The sequence below is a fragment of the Theobroma umbraticum genome, unplaced genomic scaffold (assembly GCF_002168275.2).
Source record: "Theobroma umbraticum cultivar Fairchild unplaced genomic scaffold, ASM216827v3 scaffold_12.0, whole genome shotgun sequence".
Taxonomy (NCBI): domain Eukaryota; kingdom Viridiplantae; phylum Streptophyta; class Magnoliopsida; order Malvales; family Malvaceae; genus Theobroma; species Theobroma umbraticum.
The window spans coordinates 2,849,384-2,870,784 of NW_018397272.1; the positions used below are offsets into that span (position 1 = coordinate 2,849,384).

Sequence of the window (21,401 nt, forward strand, 5' to 3'; positions counted from 1 at the left end):
AGCAAGAAAGACTATCATGTCCAGGGCACTTACAATTAGTGCATATACTAACTCTACTTGAAGACTGCTCTGACGCATATTTGGAGATATTATTTTCTGTACAGGAATCTCTCATTTTAGCTTGCTGGTTGTCTTGGAGAGTAACTACTTCTGATGAACTATCTACCTGACTACCAACTGTGGTGTTCTCATCCAGAAAGTTGGTGCTGGCCGCAGTCTCAAGTTTCTGGGCATTGATGGCATTTTTCTTAGCAGTAATAATTTTAATCCTAGCCTCCCTCAAGGCATTTAATGCAAATTTGAAACTATGGTCAGATGCCATCCCCTCTTCCGCACATTTTACGGCTTCCTGATACAAAAGATTGTACTGTGAGTTCTTCCCCTCTCGAGAATTACCATTCATCTCAACAGATGGCATTGCATCCAACATAGCCTCATCCTTAGCGTTTCTTGTCCATCGCTTCAAAATATAATGTTGTGGAAGCAGGAAGATATTTGTTGCTTTGACCACAGCAATGACATGTCTGCAGAGGATCCCTTCAAACTCAAACATCTTGCAACTACAACTAGCCATCTGGTCAGCTATATTTAATCCTACAAAGTACACTTTATGTTCTTCATCAAATCTTGCTACCTCATATGTCCTAGATAATCCTTCATCTTGACTTAAATTCACAGCAAGCACAAGAGATTCATAAATTTCATCTTGGAAAACTGAGAACAATTTTCTTGTGTAAACTTCTGCTGCTTGTTTTTCCATAGGAAGTGGTGTCTTTAAAACTGGTTTAGTGTAAAAAGTTTCAAACTCCGCCCTAGCTTCCTTCTCATATCGATCATCAAGAGCCTTCTCATATTGCTCTGCAAAATCTTGTAATGTGGTCCCAGCGCTTACATAGCCATCAAATAGTGAGTTAACACTTTTGCTTCGCTGCGTTGTATACATGGCAGCAAAGAATGTGTCTCTCACATATGTTGATACCCATAACTTGCGATCAATATAAAGGGATTGAAGCCATTCATTTCCTCTAAGATTGTACTTGTCAAGAAGCAAGTGCCAAGCAGATTCAAATTCTTCAGGTGTCTCACTCTTGTTAATGCATTTGTCAAACTCCACTTGAAATGTCTTTGGAAGTGCACTGCATACGTGACCCATTTCCTTGGGCATTTTGCTCAGGATGTGCCATTTGCAATATCGATGGCTTGACTGTGGGAAAACACTTTCTACTGCTCTGCTAATGGCAGAATCATAATCAGTTATAAGTAAACCTGGCTGCCGCCCAGACATTGCCTCAAGCCAAGTTGTGAAAAGCCAAATGAATGTAGATTCAGTTTCATCTGCTAGCAATGCACAACCAAACAACACTGACTGTCTATGATGATTTACCCCAATGAAAGGTGCAAATGGCATTTTATATTGATTCACTTGATAAGTAGTGTCAAAAGATACAACATCAGAGAAACAATTATAGGCAATTCTTGATCTTGTGTCAACCCAAAAAACACTACTTAGCCGATCTTCCTCATCAACCTGTATAGCATAATAAAATGCAGGATCACGAGCTTGCATAACTTTAAAGAACCCAAGCAAACTTTGTGCATCTACCCCAAAATTGCTTAACCTTCCTTTTCCAATAAAGTTAATATTATTATGTGTGGCAAATCCCAATTCACCAAAACTGTTACATTCTTCAGTCAACACATTTACAGAGGCATTCAAGCCCACTCCCGAGGAACTGATAGAGCCACTCAAACTTTTCTTTGGATCATACTCTTCCTTATGTGACCGAAGAAAATGCCTCATTGCAGGAGTCACAAGCTCATGGTTATGACTTTTCTCTAACTTAGCTACATACCACTTTCCATTATCCCGTCTCCTGACAGTCATCAACGCCTTGCAACCCTCCCTCGTAATAGGCCTAGCACGCCTCTTCTTTGTATCATCCCCAGAATCCACATTTCTTGAACGTTTCTCCCGGCGAAACCCTTCTTTGGAACAACAAAATTCTCTAGATATAATCGAATTATCCTTCTTTGATCGATAATAAGAATTCACACGAATACTAAAACCTGTCTGCTTAGCATATGCATTGTAGAAATTCCTAGCATCATCCTCAGAAGTAAACTCCATCCCTAGTGTAGGCTCTAAAGCTCCACCTACTAAGTATTGAGAAAACTCAAGATTCAAATGTTCATCCTCCTTTCCAGGGTCATCCAAAACAATTGGATTTGCATCATCCTTTACCACACAACACCCATCACCTTCATCTTCCAATGCCACATATGAGTTAACTATTTCTTTACCTTCACTAGAAGGCTCTTCTTCCATTTTATTTTCTCAATCCTGTCAAATAAATTATTCGGCACCCTTTAATTCTCATGTGTTACAAACGAAGTTAGACAAAAGTTTTTAAACTCATTAATCAATAACTATAGTTTGTTTCATGGCCACTTAGCTGTGAATTTATCGATTTCCAATTTTTTTTTCCCTTAAGTTTGAATATGAAGTTGATTGAACAGTGAATTACACAAAGTGAGATAAAACTTCCTAGTCCCACAAACCCCACTCTCCGGATCCCAAGATTCAATCCTATTACTTTCAAGCTGAAATCTAAGTTCAAGCTGTTCGATATTCCTTGGACAGTGACAAATTTCATTATCTAATTGGAACATAAACCTTACAGGTTCAACATTCTAAATTCCCCTCGAAACATAACTTTATAAGAAAATCAAGGACAAGCATTCTGCAAACTAGCATAGCAAAGAACAGTCATGGCAAAGCAAACTGATTCGGGCATTGAGGAGCAATTAGTAAAGACAAAGTTAACGCACAGATTGTTTATACTTGAAACAAACAAAGCCCTGAATACAAAAACCCAGAAATCTAAAGGCTGTATCTTAGTTCTTTAATTGGTATTTTCACTTTGGCTTTGAGATTCATTTCGGGTAAATAAATTAGATGAAGTCTTTTCTTTTTTTTTTTTGGTTCTGGGTTTACCTGTTTAAGGAGGGACGACGACGCCGCCGCGGACCGGGAAAACTGAGAGGACGCAAATTACCGTCTGCTTTCGCTGTTTTCATAGAGGTATTCATGTGTGTATTACTGTCCGTTGGATGGGTGATTTTGTGATCTGACGGTTGATGTTTAGTTTCTAGGCGGCACTTATGTCCTGCGAGCAGAAACCTCTTATACTTGTAAACAAATAAATAAATTATAAGAATAACGTGCAAAAAATAAATAAAGAGAAGGAGAAAAAGATAGAATAAGAGCTATTTTAATAAATAAATAAACAAGCAGTGAAAAGTTACATGAGTAAATTACAATAATAACGTTTTACTGAATTATTGGTGATGTTTTGAATTCAATACCATTCAAAGCTCAAATTGTGAAAAATAATAATAATAATAATTAAAAACTTTTCTTAAACTATTTAAAAATTTTTAAGTAAATTTTTATATTTTTATTATGTTTAATTAAATTTTTTTATATATTTTTAAATCAAATAAACTCTTATAGTTTTATTTAAACAATTTAAACTTAATTTTAAAAATTATTATATTTTATAAAAATTTTATAATAACTTTTAAGTTCAAAAAAACTCAAGTCAAATAAATTTTGAATCAAACAAGTCTTTATAATTAACTATTCTCTTAATCAAAATGTCATTTGTCATTATATATTATATGATGCTGATATGGTATATTAACATATCATAATTAATAATAATGTAATATGTTAATATATTATAATTAATGATGATGTGATATATTAATTTAACATGATAATATGATCATATAATATTTTTTATTATTCATGTCCATGTCATGTCAATGTCATATCGATATAAAATGATAAACAATATTTTTATTATTAAAAATTAATCAATTATTAATTATAAGAACTTATCTGATTCAAAATAAAATTAAATGAACTTAATTGAATGAAAAAAAAATTATTTAAATTTTTTAAATAATTTAAGAGTTTATTTAAGTATTATATAAAAAAAGTGTATATATATATATAGGAATACAAACAAGTAAAAGTCAGAATCCTATTAACAAGTACAAGTCTTGCAATAATTTTTTTATTTTTTTATTATATTTAATTAAAATTTTATATTTTTATTTGAAATAAAATAGATTTTTATGATTAAGCGTTAACTCATTATTATTAATTAAAATGTCATTATTATGTAACATAATGCTAGCATAATATATAGTATATTATAGTAAATAATGACAAGACATGATAACAAGGTTATATAGTATTTTTTCCTTCTACCTCAACATCACATGACATAAAAACAATCAGTGACGTTTGCACTAATAATAGTTAATTAACCATTAATTATAAGAACCTATTCTATACAAAATAAAAATAAATAATTTTGATTAAATGTAATAAAAAAATAAAAATTTATTTAAAATTTTTTAAATAATTAAGAGACTCTTTAAAACATTATACCTAATAATCTTTTCAATTCTTTTTTCTAAAACAAGCTCGATTAAATTGAATTGTAAATACGAAAAATTAATTTTAGATCATTCCAAAATGCAGACAGCATATTTGTTAGGGATCAAAAACAAGGAACTTCCATTCATATCCTCCCAAATCTTCCAATCCCGGCAACTGATTATTTACTAAAAATCTTTCCAATATGAGATATATCTCATTCCAATATGAGATTAACAAGAGATAAGATGTAAAAGAGGTAAGAGTTGTCTTGGACTTAAATCACCTTAAATCACCGCCGTCAATTTCGATGGGTCCTACAACGATGGAACACACTAATAACCTCGACAGGATCACGAATATCCAATCAAGTGCTTATAACTGGACGGAGCAGAGCCGCTTGACATGACAACGATCTTTCAGTTCCCAGACCCTTTTTGTCGCTTACCCAATGAAAAAAAATCTCACTGGAAGTACGATCTTCTCCTCCCGCTGCTAAAGCCGCTACTTCAAATCCACCACTCAAATCACTCCACGTCACCAAATTAAAGTCCTGTCTCCATAGAGCCAATGAAAGCTCGTGAAGTGTACGGTGGGTTAACCGAAAAAAGTCTATGATTTTATCCAATCCAAACTCTTTAATCAGTGATCTTATGGTAAAATAGAACATCATCATCCCAGCTTTTCCACGTCATAGAAATAAAATCTTTTTCCACGTGGATCAATAACATCTTGCCACGTTGTAATCAAGGACAATGAGAAATTGTTGGGACGGTATCTGATTAGAACTCCATGCATATAATAATTCTCGTGAATCCATTATTTTCTTCTTCATTCGATACCGTCACTCTGGTCTCTTCACAAAGTTTAAAGAGCGAGAGAGATACAGAGAGATGGCTACGTGGCGATTTTATACGACTTCGGGCGGAGTGGAGGCGGTTTCGAGCTGCAATGCGGTGGCTAGATTCATCGACTTCAGCCGCGGAAGAAATGGCGGCGTTGGCAGTGCTGGTGGTGGAAGCGGAAACAAAGCGAAGCAGTTGATGTTGATGAGGAAGTGGCAAGTTAGGCCGATGAGGAGGTCGTTTTCGGTGAGGAATGTTTCGAGTGAACCGCAACAGAAGGTGAAAGATCCAGTAGCTGAACAAGAAGGTTTGATCTTCTTTGTAGTATTTATATTTAAATGCAGATGCTCTGCTTTTTTGTTCTTTGTATTTCGTTTTTAAATTTTTTTTATGTTTATTTGATTGGTGCTTAATGCTTTGGAAACTTGTGGATTTTGTTTTGAAGTTAATGTTTGATGTTAATGCTTCTGTTACATTCCCTTCTTTTTTTCTTAAAAAAAAAGAAATTTGCGATTTCTGAAATTTATTTTGCTCTTTTCGTGGCTTTTTTATTCTTTATTTGTACTTCGAAAATACTGATTTTGAAGTGAAAATTTGATTTTGTTTTCTCTGTCATTGTCTTCTTTTTTTTTAACATTAATTAATCATTATGCAGGTTTCAGTGGAAAAAATGTGACCAAGAAAGAGATCCATAGTATTTTACTTACATGTTATGCACACACAGACACACGCGAGAACACAGAAGGAGGGGGAAGGTTTTGAATGTGATTTTAGGTGTTGACTCTTTGGACCATGAATTCCGTTCTTTGCTTCATTTTTATGACCTTCGTTGAATTGTTTCTATTCCTTATTTTATACTTCTACAATCTTCTTTCTTTCATAACTACTACCTAGAATTATTATTTCTTCTCTTTTGGTTTTTTGTTTTTTTTTTTTAAAGATTCAACTGTTCTCAATTTTAAGGAGTTTATTTGATCATCAGTATCTACTTTGAAAAGAGATTGGGACCAACCAACTGGCTGATTATTAAGACATAATATGGATCATGAGTCATGCGACTAGTTGGTCTTACCTATCCTAATTCCAATGAGTCATCAGAGAGTTTCGAAGCCTTCAACGGCATATTGGAAAAGAGAATGCATTTTAGATGGTTGTGAATGGTGTAATTAAGCTATTTTCTGCTTCTTAGCTAAATAAGACATTAGTTGTTGGGTTTGGATCTGACATGGAAAGTGTCAAGAATGAAAATATTGCTTATTGACAAATGCGAGATCATGGTCAAAGTTTCTCAGAATGAGCAATATTTTCATTTCGTAATGAGCTAATTAAGTGTGAGATAGTATGGTTGAAGCACCATGATAAATCCAAATGCAATTATAACTTGAAGATTATGCCTTTTTGAGTCCTGTATAATCTAACACTAAGGCAAAATATCCACAAGTTAGTTGATTTTTCTCTATAATGTGTATTGCACTGAACAATTCTGGAATAAGGTATATACTGTATTATAATGTCTTTCACTATTACATTTTAATTTTAATATCTACTCTTTGACTTTTGATTTATTGATTTAGAATCTCTGGGCACCATTAGTCCTTTCCCTCCAGATGCTTCATCTATTGCCTCTAGCATCAAATACCATGCAGAGTTCACCCCATTGTTTTCCCCTGAGAAATTTGATCTTCCAAAGGCTTTCTTTGCAACTGCACAAAGTATTCGTGATGCTCTCATTATAAACTGGAATGCCACATATGATTATTATGAAAGATTGAATGTAAAGCAGGCGTACTATTTGTCAATGGAATTTCTACAGGTGTGCACTCGTTCTAAATTTAATACTTGATTTGCTGTGCATTACTTTGAAGATGTTATTACACAGAATGTTTTACTTTTTGCAGGGTCGAGCACTGTTGAATGCAATTGGTAATTTAGGGCTTACTGGAGCTTATGCGGAAGCTTTGAGCAAGCTTGGACACAACCTAGAAAATATAGCTTGCCAGGTTGGTTGGTATATGTATTTCTCTTCAGCATACCTTACTTTTTCACAAGTTCTGCTATTGGTATATCTTGCTCTACGTGGATTATCTTTCCTTTTTAATTGTGATTAAATGTCATTTATATCAATCAATGGGTAGCTGAAGCTTAAAGTACAAGCTACTCAACTGCTGACATTAGAATATGATTGGAGAAGATAAAAAAAAAAGACACTCTAGACTGCTCCAGAATTCAAGTATAGGTGTTTACCTTGAATTAAACGATAATTGTCGTAGTTGATGACAAATTTTCAATTTCGTGAAAGCAGCAGGCCATATAAGATAAAAGTTTATTTGAAGCCTATACCTGCTGCCTTACCGTGCCTTTGTCTAGAATATAAAATACTATCCCTGTATTTTGTGTATTTGTCAAAGAGAAAGACAAAGTGAGAGTCTGTATGCTTGCATCTATGCATGCCTTCACAGTTTTGTTATAGGATGCATGCATGCTTGCTGCTAAATTTTTTGGTTGATTTTATAGGAGCCTGATGCTGCCTTAGGGAATGGGGGTCTTGGTCGACTTGCCTCCTGCTTTCTGGACTCTCTGGCAACATTAAATTATCCAGCATGGGGTTATGGACTTAGATATAGATATGGCTTATTTAAACAGCGTATTACAAAGGAGGGGCAGGAAGAAGTTGCCGAAGATTGGCTTGAGGTATACTTGCTTTCTCTTTGTTAGCTCTCTCTTGAAGCAATCATTGTAGACACAAATTTATATATATGTCTATATGACATTTACATAATAATGTAAGTGTTTTTTTCCCTCTTGTCTCTGACCAACTTCTTTATCTTTGGCCTGATTATGGTTTCTCGTTTTAGATGAGCAATCCTTGGGAAATTGTGAGAAATGATGTCACATATCCTGTCAAGTTTTACGGCAAGGTTGTTACAAGTTCAGATGGAAAGAAACACTGGATTGGAGGAGAGGATATAAAGGCTGTTGCATATGATGTCCCAATACCAGGATATAAAACTAAAACCACAATCAACCTGCGACTTTGGTCAACAAAAGTTCCATCAGAAGACTTTGACCTATCTGCTTTTAATGCTGGAGAACATACCCAAGCAGCTGAGGCCCTATATAAAGCTGAAAAGGTCTGTTCTAATTTTCTTCATTTGTATATATTTGCTGCTGCAATTTATCTGCACATCTCTTCATTAGCCTAGCTATTTGTTGGCATGTCTTCAGAGTTTCATCAGAAAATCTGAACTGCCTGGAGCTATGTCTGGAGGAGTGTCTAAACCAAGGTTCTTTACAACTAAGGGAATGGAAGAAATTTTCTAATATGGTTATTGGTCCATCAACAGATTTGGGATTTTTCTTTTCGCTCTCATGTCTTTCAGGCAATGGTTGTGATAGACCTCCAGGAAGAGATTGCTTTTATTTTTTTTCCTTATAATTCTCAACTTATTTTTTCTTGAGGCGAGAATTGGCAATTGTTCTGCTTTTGCCCTCTTTCAGAAATCTCAAGAATTTTAAATGCATTCCTATTTGTCTCTGCATCATTGGTGTCTCGAACTGCATGTAATGCTTGTTTTGTTTTTTTCCCCCTTTGTTTTGTTGATTTTTCATGTACAATGTTGATGCCAGTGGTACAACAAGAATGGATTATAACATATGTTTTAATATTAGATTTGCTATGTACTCTACCCTGGGGATGAATCAGTTGAAGGAAAAATCCTTCGTTTGAAGCAACAATATACCCTATGCTCAGCCTCTCTACAAGATATCATTGCACGTTTTGAGAGAAGATCAAATGCGAATGTCAAATGGGAAGAATTTCCTGAGAAGGTCGCCATGCAAATGAATGATACTCACCCCACTCTTTGCATTCCAGAGCTGATGAGAATTTTGATGGATGTGAAAGGTTTAAGCTGGAAGGAGGCCTGGAATATCACCCAAAGGTACTCTGGGTCATGATTGTTTCACTTATGCATTAAGAAATCCTTACTTTATTGTTTCTTTTTGAACATATATGCTGCAAGAGGTTATTGAGAAGCTCAAACCACATTCTGTATATTCCCACATCAAACCTACCTTGCTGCTGTTCCCAAATTTTGACGAACTTAGTTAGCTATTCCAGTGTTCAATTTATTTGATGCATATGCTTATAGTAATTTTTGTTACTTGAGTTTGATTGAATTCAGCATATCTGATTGTTACCAGAGCTTTTGCATGTGTCCATTTGCACTTTCTCACAATTTACTTATTTTTAGTCTTGAATTCCTTTTGTTTGTAACTAAATGAATTTGAGAAATGAGTTTTTTAAAAAAAACCTAAAAAATATTAGTTTATCTTCTTCTTCTTCTTCTATTTTCTTTTTTTTTTCTTTTCCTATTTGTTTAATTACTGGTATCTATTTTTAATATAGGCTTATGTTCAGTAACTTTTATACCTTTTAATGCTTTCTTTCTAGAACCATGGCATACACAAACCATACCGTTCTACCGGAGGCTTTGGAGAAATGGAGTTTAGAACTTATGCAGCAACTGTTGCCTCGACATGTGGAGATTATAGAAATGATTGATGAAGAGGTACAGACGGAAAACATACATGAACCTAAACCTTCAATTTTTTGGAATGCAAATTCTAACTCTAATATCTGCCTCTTAATATCTTTGCAGTTAATTCAAACCATAGTTTCAGAGTATGGTACAGCAGATTCTGACTTACTGGAGAAAAAACTGAAGCAGATGAGAATTTTGGAAAATGTTGAGCTGCCAGCTGCCTTTTCAGATTTACTTGTTAAACCCAAGGAAAGTCCTGTTGCTGTTCCCAGTGATGAACCTGAAAAGTCTGAAGAAAAAGATAAAAAAAAAGATGATGATGATGATGATGAAGAAGAAGAAGAAGAAGAAGAAGAAGAAGAAGTTGAGCCTGTTGATGGAGAAAATGAACCTGTAAAGGAAGGCACTCAAGCAAAGAAAAAGATCCCAGAACCAGTACCAGAGCCGCCAAAGATGGTTCGTATGGCTAACCTATGTGTTGTAGGTGGTCATGCAGTAAATGGAGTTGCTGCGATACATAGCGAGATTGTAAAAGACGAAGTGTTTAATGATTTTTTTAAGGTAAATGCAATTTACAAAATTTCTCGCTTTCTTAAATTACAAAAGCATGCAACTTAATGATAAAATTGAGTTTCTTCAGTTTGTTTCTACTTAGAGAAATGATCCTAACATTGGTCTCTGTGCTCAAATTTTGGCAGTTGTGGCCTGAGAAATTTCAAAATAAAACAAATGGGGTCACACCAAGGAGATGGATCCGTTTCTGCAATCCGTTTTTGAGTAAAATTATAACTAACTGGACAGGAACAGAAGACTGGGTTTTAAATACTGAAAAGTTGGCTGAACTTAGGAAGGTAGTCTGCCGTATCTAAGTTTTTTCCTTGTAAAACTTCTTGGAGAATCATATTTGTATATTTCTGAACATATATTTGCAATTTGCCCTTTGTTATGTGATAGAAGGTGAAGTTTTTTTACGCACTCTCTTAGGTTTGTGAATGACCAGTTTTGATATGAGTTGGCAAATGTTATTAGCAATAAACTATCTATGTTGGACACACCTTTTAAAATGCTTATTTCACAAGAAAAACGGCCAGATTGCCTTTTATATCACCTTCTCCGAGCATGTCTTTCTGATTATTTCTTGTTATATACAATCCTACATCTAATATTTCTTGTTATTTTCACTGTTTAGGCAGTTGCTTGTGAAATTAAAGCGGTGGTGTTATTTCACATATGAGCTCTAGCCTCTAGGATTCTGATAGATGTGAAGCTGTTGTATCCGTGTCTTTGTATTTACAATGAGCAGTTTTTTATAGTTAAATTTGAATGACAATAAATATGTGAAAGCTTTTGGATCTTTTGGTTATAACTAAAGACCCTAATCAGTGTTGTGGGATATGTTCATAGTTTGCAGATAATGAGGACCTTCAGACCCAGTGGAGGGCAGCAAAAATGAGCAACAAGTTAAAGGTTGTGTCTTTCCTCAAAGAAAAAACAGGCTATCTAGTAAGCCCTGATGCAATGTTTGACATCCAGGTATCTCTTGTGAACTCCACTTTGGTACACTGTAATGAAAGAAGTGTGCTTATCATCAGATGGAAAATGAAAGAAAAAGGTTTATAATGTTTAACTCAATAAATGGGCTGCAGTCTGAAAAGTAAGAGCCTACAGATATTTTTTGAGAGGGGTAAGCGACCAGATTCTCTTACCACCAGAACTCAATGTTTTTAGCTCACGTTGCAGAGCATGATAGTGTGTGTTGTACAGTATTTGTATGCCATAAACATTATGAATAGTTTTAGACCTTTCTTACATTTGTTGGATGACATTAAGATCTGATTGGATGTTGATGCTCTGTTATATTCTTATTTATTTCCCCTAGTCTTGTAAAGTGTGGAACTCATTCTTTTTTATATGCTATGCTTAATTTCAGGTGAAGCGCATCCATGAATACAAGCGTCAATTGCTGAATATTTTGGGAATTGTTTACCGGTACAAGATGATGAAAGAAATGAGTGCTTCAGAAAGAAAAGAAAAGTTTGTTCCACGTGTTTGTATATTTGGGGGAAAAGCATTTGCCACTTATGTGCAAGCCAAGAGAATTGTTAAATTTATCACTGATGTTGGAGCTACAGTTAATCATGATCCCGATATAGGTGATCTACTGAAGGTATGTCTTTAATGCAAGATATCATTAATGAATCTCATAGGGAGTTCTTTCCCAAAATGAAAAAAGGGAAAAACAAGAAACGGGAGAAAGGTCCTCACAAAGTGTCATCTCTTGTAGTGTTAATTTTTATTGAGGTGTAGTGTTAATGCTTTTTAATGGCTTGTGGCACATTATTTTTTTCTAATGAGGTGTTAACTTGTCATATTGTGCCTTCTAGCCTTTTTGCTTGTCTTTCATTAAACATACATATATCCCCAATTCAAGTAACTCATTTGGCCAATAATCTAATGACTTCCAGTCTGTGAGTTGCATAATTTAGGATTTTCCTGGACCTATGCTTTTTAGTTCGCTGTCTGGGCACAAATGGGCTCTGAAACAACCAAGCTTTGGAAAAATAACTGCACTCTGAGATGAAGTTACCAATTTTTGTTTAAAACAAAGAAGCAAATTTTGAATAAATCAGTGCAGGCATATAAGGGTAACAAATGTTAGTCAGCTTGTGCAATTTGATTGAGAAGCATGCATGAATTGTTGGTTGATTGTTGCAGCTGTTATCTTTGGTGATCAAAGAGTTATCTCTGTTCTTTTTGTGTGAGCGGTGGTCTGCTGGCTTCACTGTCCCCAAACCCTAAAGTGAATAAAAAACGACAAACCTAAAGTGTCTGTATCTGATTCTAATATTATTCTGCAATGTTTGGATTCAAAAAGGAAAAGATCTTTTTTTATTTCCTGCTGTGAATTGTTGTATTAATAATTTACTCAATTTCATTGATATCATTTATCAGATGTAATGGCTTATTATGTTCTAATTTTAGGTTGTTTTTGTTCCTGACTACAATGTGAGTGTGGCTGAATTGCTTATCCCTGCAAGTGAGCTCTCACAACATATCAGGTATTTCACTTTTATTCATTGTCTGGATAATTCTTGGTTACACAATTTTTGTTTTGCTTAAATGGTAAACAAGATGCAGAAGGAGGAAATGGTTCCTAGCTTACACTACAACTCCTATTTGGAGGACATCATCTGCTTTATAACTTGGGAAGGCTTAGGCTCAATGTGCTTGATGGAGTATCATGCTTTATTTATCCTGTATTAACTTGCCTCAACTACAATGCATGAAGCTTAATTCGAGCTCAGCCTGGTGGTGGTTCTGACTTAAAATGAATCCTACTTTTTCTCTAATTTACAATGAACTCAATATATGCCTTTTCTAGGAGGCTTGTATTGCAAATTGCATAGCTGAGTAGACACTGGAGCATCTGAACCTCCCTCTGTTTGTTCTTGTTGGTTTCTCTTTAATGTACGCAGTACTGCTGGGATGGAGGCTAGTGGAACCAGCAATATGAAGTTTGCAATGAATGGCTGTATTCTGATTGGGACCCTGGATGGTGCCAATGTTGAAATACGGGAAGAGGTTGGAGAAGACAACTTTTTCCTCTTTGGGGCTGAAGCTCATGAGATTGCAGGGCTTAGGAAGGAAAGAGCTGACGGGAAGGTATGCTTGCATGGCCGGATTCTTCGGTGCCCTTTTGTGTTTCGATTCCTTATCTCTGGCCCTTTCTGTTAAGAAAGATGTTATCATGATCTATAGATATTTATTCAGTGGATAGATATTAAACAAAAGCATAGAAATATATTTAGTGGAAATTATTATGATTTCTCCTTTAGTTATGTCTCTTCATTGACCTAGCTGACTTCTTACCACAGTTTGTTCCGGATCCTCGCTTTGAAGAAGTTAAGGAGTTTGTTAGAAGTGGTGTCTTTGGTCCTTACAACTATGATGAACTGATTGGATCATTGGAAGGAAATGAAGGTTTTGGTCGTGCAGACTATTTTCTGGTTGGCGAGGACTTCCCTAGTTATATTGAATGCCAAGAGAAGGTTGATGAGGCATATAGAGACCAAGAAGTGAGTGAACCTTCTTTGTTTTTTTTTTTTTTGCATACCTTTATGTTTCACATTCTTGCATGTTTCCATCAAGAGCAGGAACCACTGCATATGTTTTTCAAATGGTATTGTAATTGCGGTGTTTTTACATGGTTTTACAGCCATCCCTTTTGGATATTCAATTTGATGCATATGATTCAGTTACAAACTAAAAAGTTTCTCATAAGTGTCCTGCCTTTTCTTTCGTACATCTCTTCATAATTTTTTCACCTGTGCATTCACAAGTATGTTTATTCTTCTGTTCCTCATGTTTGTGACTGTGGTTGTGGCAGAGATGGACAAGAATGTCAATCTTGAACACTGCAGGTTCCTACAAGTTCAGCAGTGACAGAACAATTAATGAATATGCACAGGAGATATGGAACATAAAACCTGTTGAATTACCATAAATTGCCGAGACTTTAGACCAAGGGAGTTGCCCTTTGCCGTAAGCCCGAAGTAGCTGTTCCTTTGTAATCGCATTATCATATTTTCTTTCCCATGTAAAGAAAAATGGCAGAATAAGGGTAACATTAATGTTAAAAATGTGATAATAAAAATAAAAAAAGTTGTGTTAGTGTACTGTTATGAAAGTAGCTAAACTATTTACTGTGTTTAGTTGTTTCGTGGCTAATCAACTGTCATGATTGAGAAATGGTCCATCATCTCTAGCCAAGACGTTGAAGTGGATCTTCACCTTAAGTATCCTTGAAATTTTGCCTGGTTTCTCTTAGAATGTTGAACTTGTTTTCTTGAAATTCCGGCATCCGAAGATCTGTTATTGGATTTTGAAACAATTGCTTCCTACCATAATGCCATATAATGTATAGTCTGCTGTAGCCAACAATGGTTGGAATCAGAAAATTTGCCCAGAATCCAGAGATGTTGTTCTCAGGGCCTTGTGTCTCTATGTGAAGACCCTGTTTTGAGGAAAACAGATGGGATACATGGCCGTCAGGAATGCAACATCCAAACATCTCAAGCCCTACGACATCAAAATAACAGTGATGTAGCATCAGGCAAGTAATTCATTCCTCAAAGCAGCATTACAAAGATATTGCATCACGATGTTCCAGCAGTATGCTCAATGAATTTTCATTCTATTAAGAATGAATAAAAATTTTATACAGTAGTATGAGAATCAATTGTGTAGGCAACAGTTATCTACTGTGAAAATTAGCAAGACTAGTTACATTAACATGAGAACACTATAAAGAAAACTAGTTAACTTCAATGCCAGTAGACTGTAAGTTTTGGGCTTTTCCAACCTCTGATCACAAGACTTTAAAATTTAGAGAGTAGGCAGCCACGCCGGGTGCACTTGCATGTTTCTTCACCCTAGGAGCATGCTTTTGTCCTGCAAGATTATGGCTAAAGACCGTCTCACTATTACATACCACACTGCATATACGCAGATTGTACAATCTTGGTAGTTTTCTTCGGACGCTTCTTCCAGTTGGTGTTCCCTTGAGATTGAGCCTTTTAGGGTTTGTCCATAGTGTGGAGCTTGGATTTGCAATTGCCACCTGTGGTATCCCATTGGAACTGATAGTGATACCTTGCACACATATACAAGAGATTAAATTCTGAACCACCTACTATGCATGCAAAGTTGCATTCAAATATAACTTTCATTCCTCGCATCCTTGTCTATTAGGCTTCAGCATATTCAGTTTTTCCATTGGGCAAGAAAACCAAATCATTAATACAAGACAGTAGGTTGAACCCACCCTACCGACTCTCAATTAGAAAGTGCTTGCTCACCAAAAGACATGGAAAAGCACAAAAAGAAGCAACAAAATCTGTTGCCTCTGAAATTCAACATAACCCACAAAATTCAACATAGGTGTTCTAGACCAACTTATGACAGATTTTAATAGCTTAAGACAACAAAATGATTAAACCAATGCCAATATTGGAAATGATGTAGTTCAAATAAGAAAAACACCCCTATGCCCAATCCAAACCTGCTTTCCAGTAACTGTTTGCGTTAAAGTTTTAAGCCAGGCAGGCCAGGAAGACCGACATGACAAGAAATGGCTGGTTTGACAACAAAAAACCCCTGGGTCACTTCATTATTCCCAAATCTCCTAACCCTTTCATCCAGCAACGCAAACAGGTGGAGGTGCCAGCACACGATACTTTGAGCAAGTTATAGATGAGGTTTTGGTTCAACTTACTAATTCAACAAGTTTTGGTTCAAAATTTCAACTCAACTCTTCCTGAAACCACCAACACATCTCAGTTCGGTTGGATCATTTACTCTTCTTCAGTTTCTAAATATACCAAACATTTTCTAATATTATTCCTCGGCAAACGAATAAAGATTTATCCTTCATTCTCATTATGAACAAGTCTAGTTTCTGTCACTTTGCTACACATTCAACAGACCAGCTTAATTCCACACACAGTGTTCTTGTATTAAAAGATTTTCAACAACCAACTTCACCAAATAATCCAAATTTGCTAGAAAACCAAAAAAAAAAATATATACCTTAAAAGTTCAAACCATTTCATACCTAAAACCAAAACTTTGCAAAAAAAAAAAACATAATTTATAGAAGAAAAAAAAACTTAAAAGTTCCAGAACAGGCGGCAGGGTCAACTCCAAATAGCCTCATAGCTTCTTTAAGTGCCCACTAATGAGCATCATTGGGAATTGAATAGTACCCTGAAGAAACATCAACCGTCAGGTTTCGATCAAAAGGCAAAGAACCATGGGCATCAAAGGAACAAATCCCCTGAGGGTATGAGCTTAAGGAAGCAAAAGAATCAACCTCAGGTGGCCTCATGACTGGTTCAATGGAGGACAAATCATGGGTTTTAGGGTTAGGGTTTTGAGACTGATGCTGGAAAAGGGAATACAATTTTTTCTTTTTCGAAAAATTGGATTTATGAAGTGATAAATAGTTAATGCCAACATTTTGCCAGTGAAAATGTGAACTGCCAAATTTATTGAGCAAGATTTGTGAGATGAATCCTTGAAATTGAGATTCTATGTTCGTAATAAAGCAGAAGCAACTGAAGGAATTGCTATGTTTTGCTGTATCCTAGTGTAATGCTAAGGCAGTTCCAAGGTTGTCACTTGTAAGAGAATTCATTCCAGTTTGTTACTGCTATGTATGGAGGTAGAAAGACCATCAGGTCTAGCTAGCTACATTTGGATTCTGGCTGAAGTGTTGGAAATAACACCATATTGGGTTGTGTTTTTTACCTTGGATAAATTTGCAAGGTATGCACATGGCCTGACCAAGTAATTTAGTGGTAGCATACATAATCATGAGGTTAACATCATCCTTTTTCTAATCAGACACATTTTGTCTCTCGATTTGATTCCCTCTTCTTCCATTCTTTCTGTCACACGCAACACTGAGAAGCAAACAAATAATGTACAACTTAAGTTACCGTGAACTGACCCAAGTGAACAAGCCAGGCCTATTGTTTCAGACACAACCTGGTGGGTTTTTCAACCCAGCTCGGTTCAGATTCAAGCAGCCAGATTATGTGTAGTGGTCTAGTTCAGTCTGCAAGTGTCCATGTTGGTTTCAGGATCCGGGCTCAATCATTTTTCACATGTTTAGCTGAATTTGTGTCAATTAACCTTTCCAACTTTTACCTTTCCTAGCACACAGTTTCTAACCCGAGGTTGATTTCGTTCCTTAATAGCTAAAGGCAAATGGCTATCTGCTTTGCAGCCGGGCTAAGACACAGAAGCAATCCATATTTGTTTTTTAAATATTAATCTCATCAAACAACATATATATATAAAATTGTCATGTTAGGTGGCTAACAAGTAAAATTGCTTTCATTCCATGTTTTGTTACATTCATCAGGCTACTGAGATTTGTACAACAGGAAAACAAAATCTAAATTTCTTCTATTCTTCAATGTACGAGACAGAAAAATGACAGACCAAAAATTGACAACGTTCAATCAAGATATAGGCAAATGTTTCTGCCAACCAACTCCTTCTGAGTTAAAAGGGTGAAAAGAAAAATCCTATTACAGGATCGGAACCCCAAAGAAAAGCATCAATGACCTTCGCCATACCAAGAATCAGTTAAAAGACGGTAAGCTACATGTGAGTGAGTGAGTGCAAGTTTACGCTAGGGGCACAAAGGTCCTGTCTCCAACATGAATTACCATTGGAACTGGAAGAAAAGCCACCACTGTCTGTACACTCTGGGAAATTTGAAAAAATGGTTTCACCTTTCATCAGTTAGCAACTAGACTGACTAGAGGCTCACTCTTGCAGTCACTTCCAACCCGACATGACTTGAATCCAACATCACCATTAGCCTCTTCATTGTGTATAGCAGGGAGATTAAGATCAAGTACATCAGAGATATCAGAAAAGCCTATTTGCATTGGAGGCTGTTTGTCTCTGGTTTCAGACTCTTTCAAGATATGAGACCTCTTGTGACCACCCAAAGCTTGCCCTGATGCAAAAACCTTAAAGCAGATTCCGCACTCGTGCACCTTACACCTACTTGTTCCATTACTTGTCACCCCATTTATTTCCTGCTCGACTGAATTCTCAACATTCTCAACCCTCAGAAATTTGCGACTAGCCTCAGTTTTAGGAGAACTGCTACTCTGGGTGCTTTTCTCACAATTCTCAATCTGCTCTATAGCACAGCTATTACTCTTTCTGTGGAATGTTTGGTGACCACCTAGGGCTTGATGAGATTTGAAAGTCTTGTCGCAGATCCTGCACTTGTATCTGTTCTTTTTCTTGGAATCATCAGACATTTCAGAATTCAATGGAGTACATATTAGCTTGTTCGAAGAATTTCCTCCTGGTTCAGCGTCACAAGCATCAAACATGGCATCTTTGCAAGAACTCAACTTTGTGGATCCCAAACCGGCTAAATCCAATCCTTCCATCAAATCCTTCCCTGATTCTACTTCAATAGACCTGAAGGTCATTTTTTCACCTGAGTTTCTTTCCTCAATTTCGGTAGCATACAATTCAAATCCAGATTCATCTTCCACCTTAGACACCCTGAATTCAACATCCCTGCAGAACATGTCATTAGGAGCTTCTGATCCAATCTTTTCTTCCTTATCAGTCACAATCCCAGAATCCAATTCTTTACATTCACTTATTGTCTTCTCATAGAAAACATTCATAGAAGCTGAAACATCAGGATCAGACTTATCCACTCTTGGTTTCTTCATCTGGAAAGACTCATCGCCATCACCAAAAGGAATCCCAGTTTCGTTCTGTATAATTTCTTTACTTTGATGCAAAGATTTAATCACAGAATTATCAGAAGACTCCCTAGAAGAATTGAATTCACTCCAATTCCTTACACCCCCAGACAGCATTATCAAGCATAAAGCAACATCTTCCACTTCTTGATCAATTTCAAATACATCAGAAGTTTCATTCAAGCTAGAAGGTGAAGAATTTGGAGCATTACTGTACCTCATTCTTTTTGATCTCTTTCTCCTCACTGTTATGCTCTCCAAGACCAGGTCTTGCCTTGGACCACAAGGCCCTGGTTCACCTGAGACCCCAAGCTTTGCAGGGTGTAACCTCATATGAGCAGCAAGACCCTTCAAAGACTGAAACTTCCTGCCACATTCTTGACAGTGAACTCTTTTCCTTTCTCTCCCAGAATGGTGCCTCATATGACCAAACAAAGCTTTCATTGACTCAAAATCTTTTCCACAAAATTTGCACTGAAACTTCAGCATTGAACTAGAACTACCATCAGTAAAGCTTAAGGATTTCCAGGATTTCTTGGGGTTATCCCTCAAGCCATAACCTTGAAAATCCATATTCTCCTTTGCCTTTCCTTTACCCGAATTCCTTTCCATTGAAAAAACTCACGTCTTGTTCTCTACCGCACAATGCAGCTAAGCATAGAAACCAGATTAAAAACCCCAGCAGAAACCACAACTATCAAAGAAGCGCAAGAAACAGAGGAAACCAAAAAAAAAAAAAGCGGAAGACCCAGATCAAAAAGAAGGTTCTTTCAGTAAAAAGAGATGGAAAATCTTGAAACTATATGTAAGTAAAGAATCCGTATCCTGTTTTGTTAACCTGGTGGGGTTGAAAGCGTTAAACAAGATCTAGGTGGCTAAAGAACCCTCAACAAAAAGTGGGTTTTGACTCTTTTGTTGTGTATTCTTCACTGTGTTGTTTATACTAAGCAAGCAGAGGATCAAACTGAAAGGGAGACTTTTTGTTAAGTAGCTGTTGCTTTTTTTTGCAGTAGTGAGCAAGAAAAAGACACGAGAAATGAAAGGAAAACAGAGAGAGAGAGAGAGAGAGAGAGATTTACTTCTTGAAATCCTTGCATGTCAAGCAAAGCTACAGAGGTTAACAGGGCTTGGGAAGAGCCTTATATTCTCTCCACTACATAATCGAACTGCCTAGCACACGGATAAAAAAATTAAAAAAAAAAAATTGACAACAATACATAAATGATAGGAGAACCAACAAAATACAATTCACTTGTACTGATTTCGTTTTTGTTTTGGTGTTTGTGATTTATTTTAAATTTATGTTAAAAGTAAAAATTTGTGAAAAGAAAAGTGATATTATAAATTAAATGGTTAATTATATAATTAGTCTCTATACTTTATTAAAGTGATAAATTTGGTTCTTATATAATCATTTATAAAAATTAAATTTTTATACATTTTAAAATTGATAATATCAATTCAGTGTGTTAAATTTTTTTATTATTTATATTGATATTACGTTGACGTGATTTTTTTTATTGATATAATATTAAATTTAATTAAATGATAAAAATAAAATAACATTTTACAAATGATACAATAATAGTACTGGCATGACATATTGCCATGGAATTTGTAAATGCAAACATGAAATTAACCAATTTGAGCTAATAGTTTTAAACAAGATTGAAAAAAAAATATTAATAATATGAACAAATTTATGAAATTTAAGAAAAAAGTGTTATGAGATAAAAAAGAATTGAATTTTTGTGCTTTATAATTTAAAACAAAGAAAATAATGATGTGAAATAGATAAAAAATGTGATATTATCGTTAACACATTATAATATTTAATGTCACATCAATAAAAATATCATATTAATATAAATAATAGAAAATTTTAAATACTGTTAATGATGGGATTAATACTGTCAACTTTAGAAAGCATAAAGATTCGATTTTTACAAATTATTATATAGATATTAAATTCACTACTTTAATAAAGTATAAGGATTGATTTCATAATTTAACCTTAATTAAACTATAATTTAGGAAGAGATTTAGGATTTAAAATTTCATCTTTTAATAAGTTTATTAATTACATGTACGCTACATGGTTTTCTCATAAAAAAAGAGTTTAAATTTAGTAGAAACCATTTTTTTATCATAAAATTTTTATAATTAATGTAATACTTATTAAAATTTATTATTTTTTATAAATATGATTTTAAAATTTAATTTATTTTTTATGAATTAATTTAATTTTATTAAT

General features: G+C 35.1%; 2 protein-coding genes and 1 pseudogene across 3 annotated transcripts in view; 1 reads left to right on the plus strand and 2 right to left on the minus strand.

Moving 5' to 3' along the window:
* The window catches only part of LOC110426827 (protein FAR1-RELATED SEQUENCE 5 pseudogene), a 4,762-nt pseudogene extending 1,615 nt beyond the window's left edge, over positions 1-3,147 (minus strand). The window contains exons 1-2 of the transcript XR_016351971.1: positions 2,996-3,147; positions 4-2,341 (exon numbers count right to left, since the gene is read on the minus strand). The product of XR_016351971.1 is annotated as a protein FAR1-RELATED SEQUENCE 5 pseudogene (transcript). The remainder of the gene's footprint in view (positions 1-3; positions 2,342-2,995) is intronic.
* Positions 3,148-5,285: 2,138 nt separating this feature from the next.
* Positions 5,286-14,510, plus strand: LOC110426768 (Glycosyl transferase, family 35). Its single transcript, XM_021442065.1, has 15 exons — positions 5,286-5,602; positions 6,870-7,108; positions 7,194-7,295; positions 7,810-7,986; positions 8,151-8,426; positions 8,965-9,236; positions 9,749-9,866; positions 9,957-10,400; positions 10,538-10,690; positions 11,244-11,372; positions 11,770-12,006; positions 12,822-12,898; positions 13,316-13,502; positions 13,715-13,915; positions 14,227-14,510. The coding sequence occupies exons 1-15, from the start codon at positions 5,344-5,346 to the stop codon at positions 14,341-14,343; spliced, it is 2,988 nt and encodes a 995-aa protein (XP_021297740.1). The 5' UTR covers positions 5,286-5,343; the 3' UTR covers positions 14,344-14,510.
* A 3,226-nt stretch (positions 14,511-17,736) lies between these two features.
* LOC110426769 (uncharacterized) lies at positions 17,737-20,124 on the minus strand. Its single transcript, XM_021442068.1, has one exon. The coding sequence runs from the start codon at positions 19,757-19,759 to the stop codon at positions 18,149-18,151; it is 1,611 nt and encodes a 536-aa protein (XP_021297743.1). The 5' UTR covers positions 19,760-20,124; the 3' UTR covers positions 17,737-18,148.
* Between the last annotated feature and the right edge of the window lie 1,277 nt (positions 20,125-21,401).

What these genes read in the sequence shown, in the direction of transcription:
- LOC110426768 (XM_021442065.1), top strand. Translation starts at nt 5,344, where the DNA reads ATGGCTACGTGGCGATTTTATACGACTTCGGGCGGAGTGGAGGCGGTT. An exon ending in CCCTATATAAAGCTGAAAAG is followed by an intron (nt 8,427 to 8,964) that starts GTCTGTTCTAAT and finishes TTTTAATATTAG; the next exon opens with ATTTGCTATGTACTCTACCC. An exon ending in GAGCTCTCACAACATATCAG is followed by an intron (nt 12,899 to 13,315) that starts GTATTTCACTTT and finishes TAATGTACGCAG; the next exon opens with TACTGCTGGGATGGAGGCTA.
- LOC110426769 (XM_021442068.1), bottom strand. Translation starts at nt 19,759, where the DNA reads ATGGAAAGGAATTCGGGTAAAGGAAAGGCAAAGGAGAATATGGATTTT.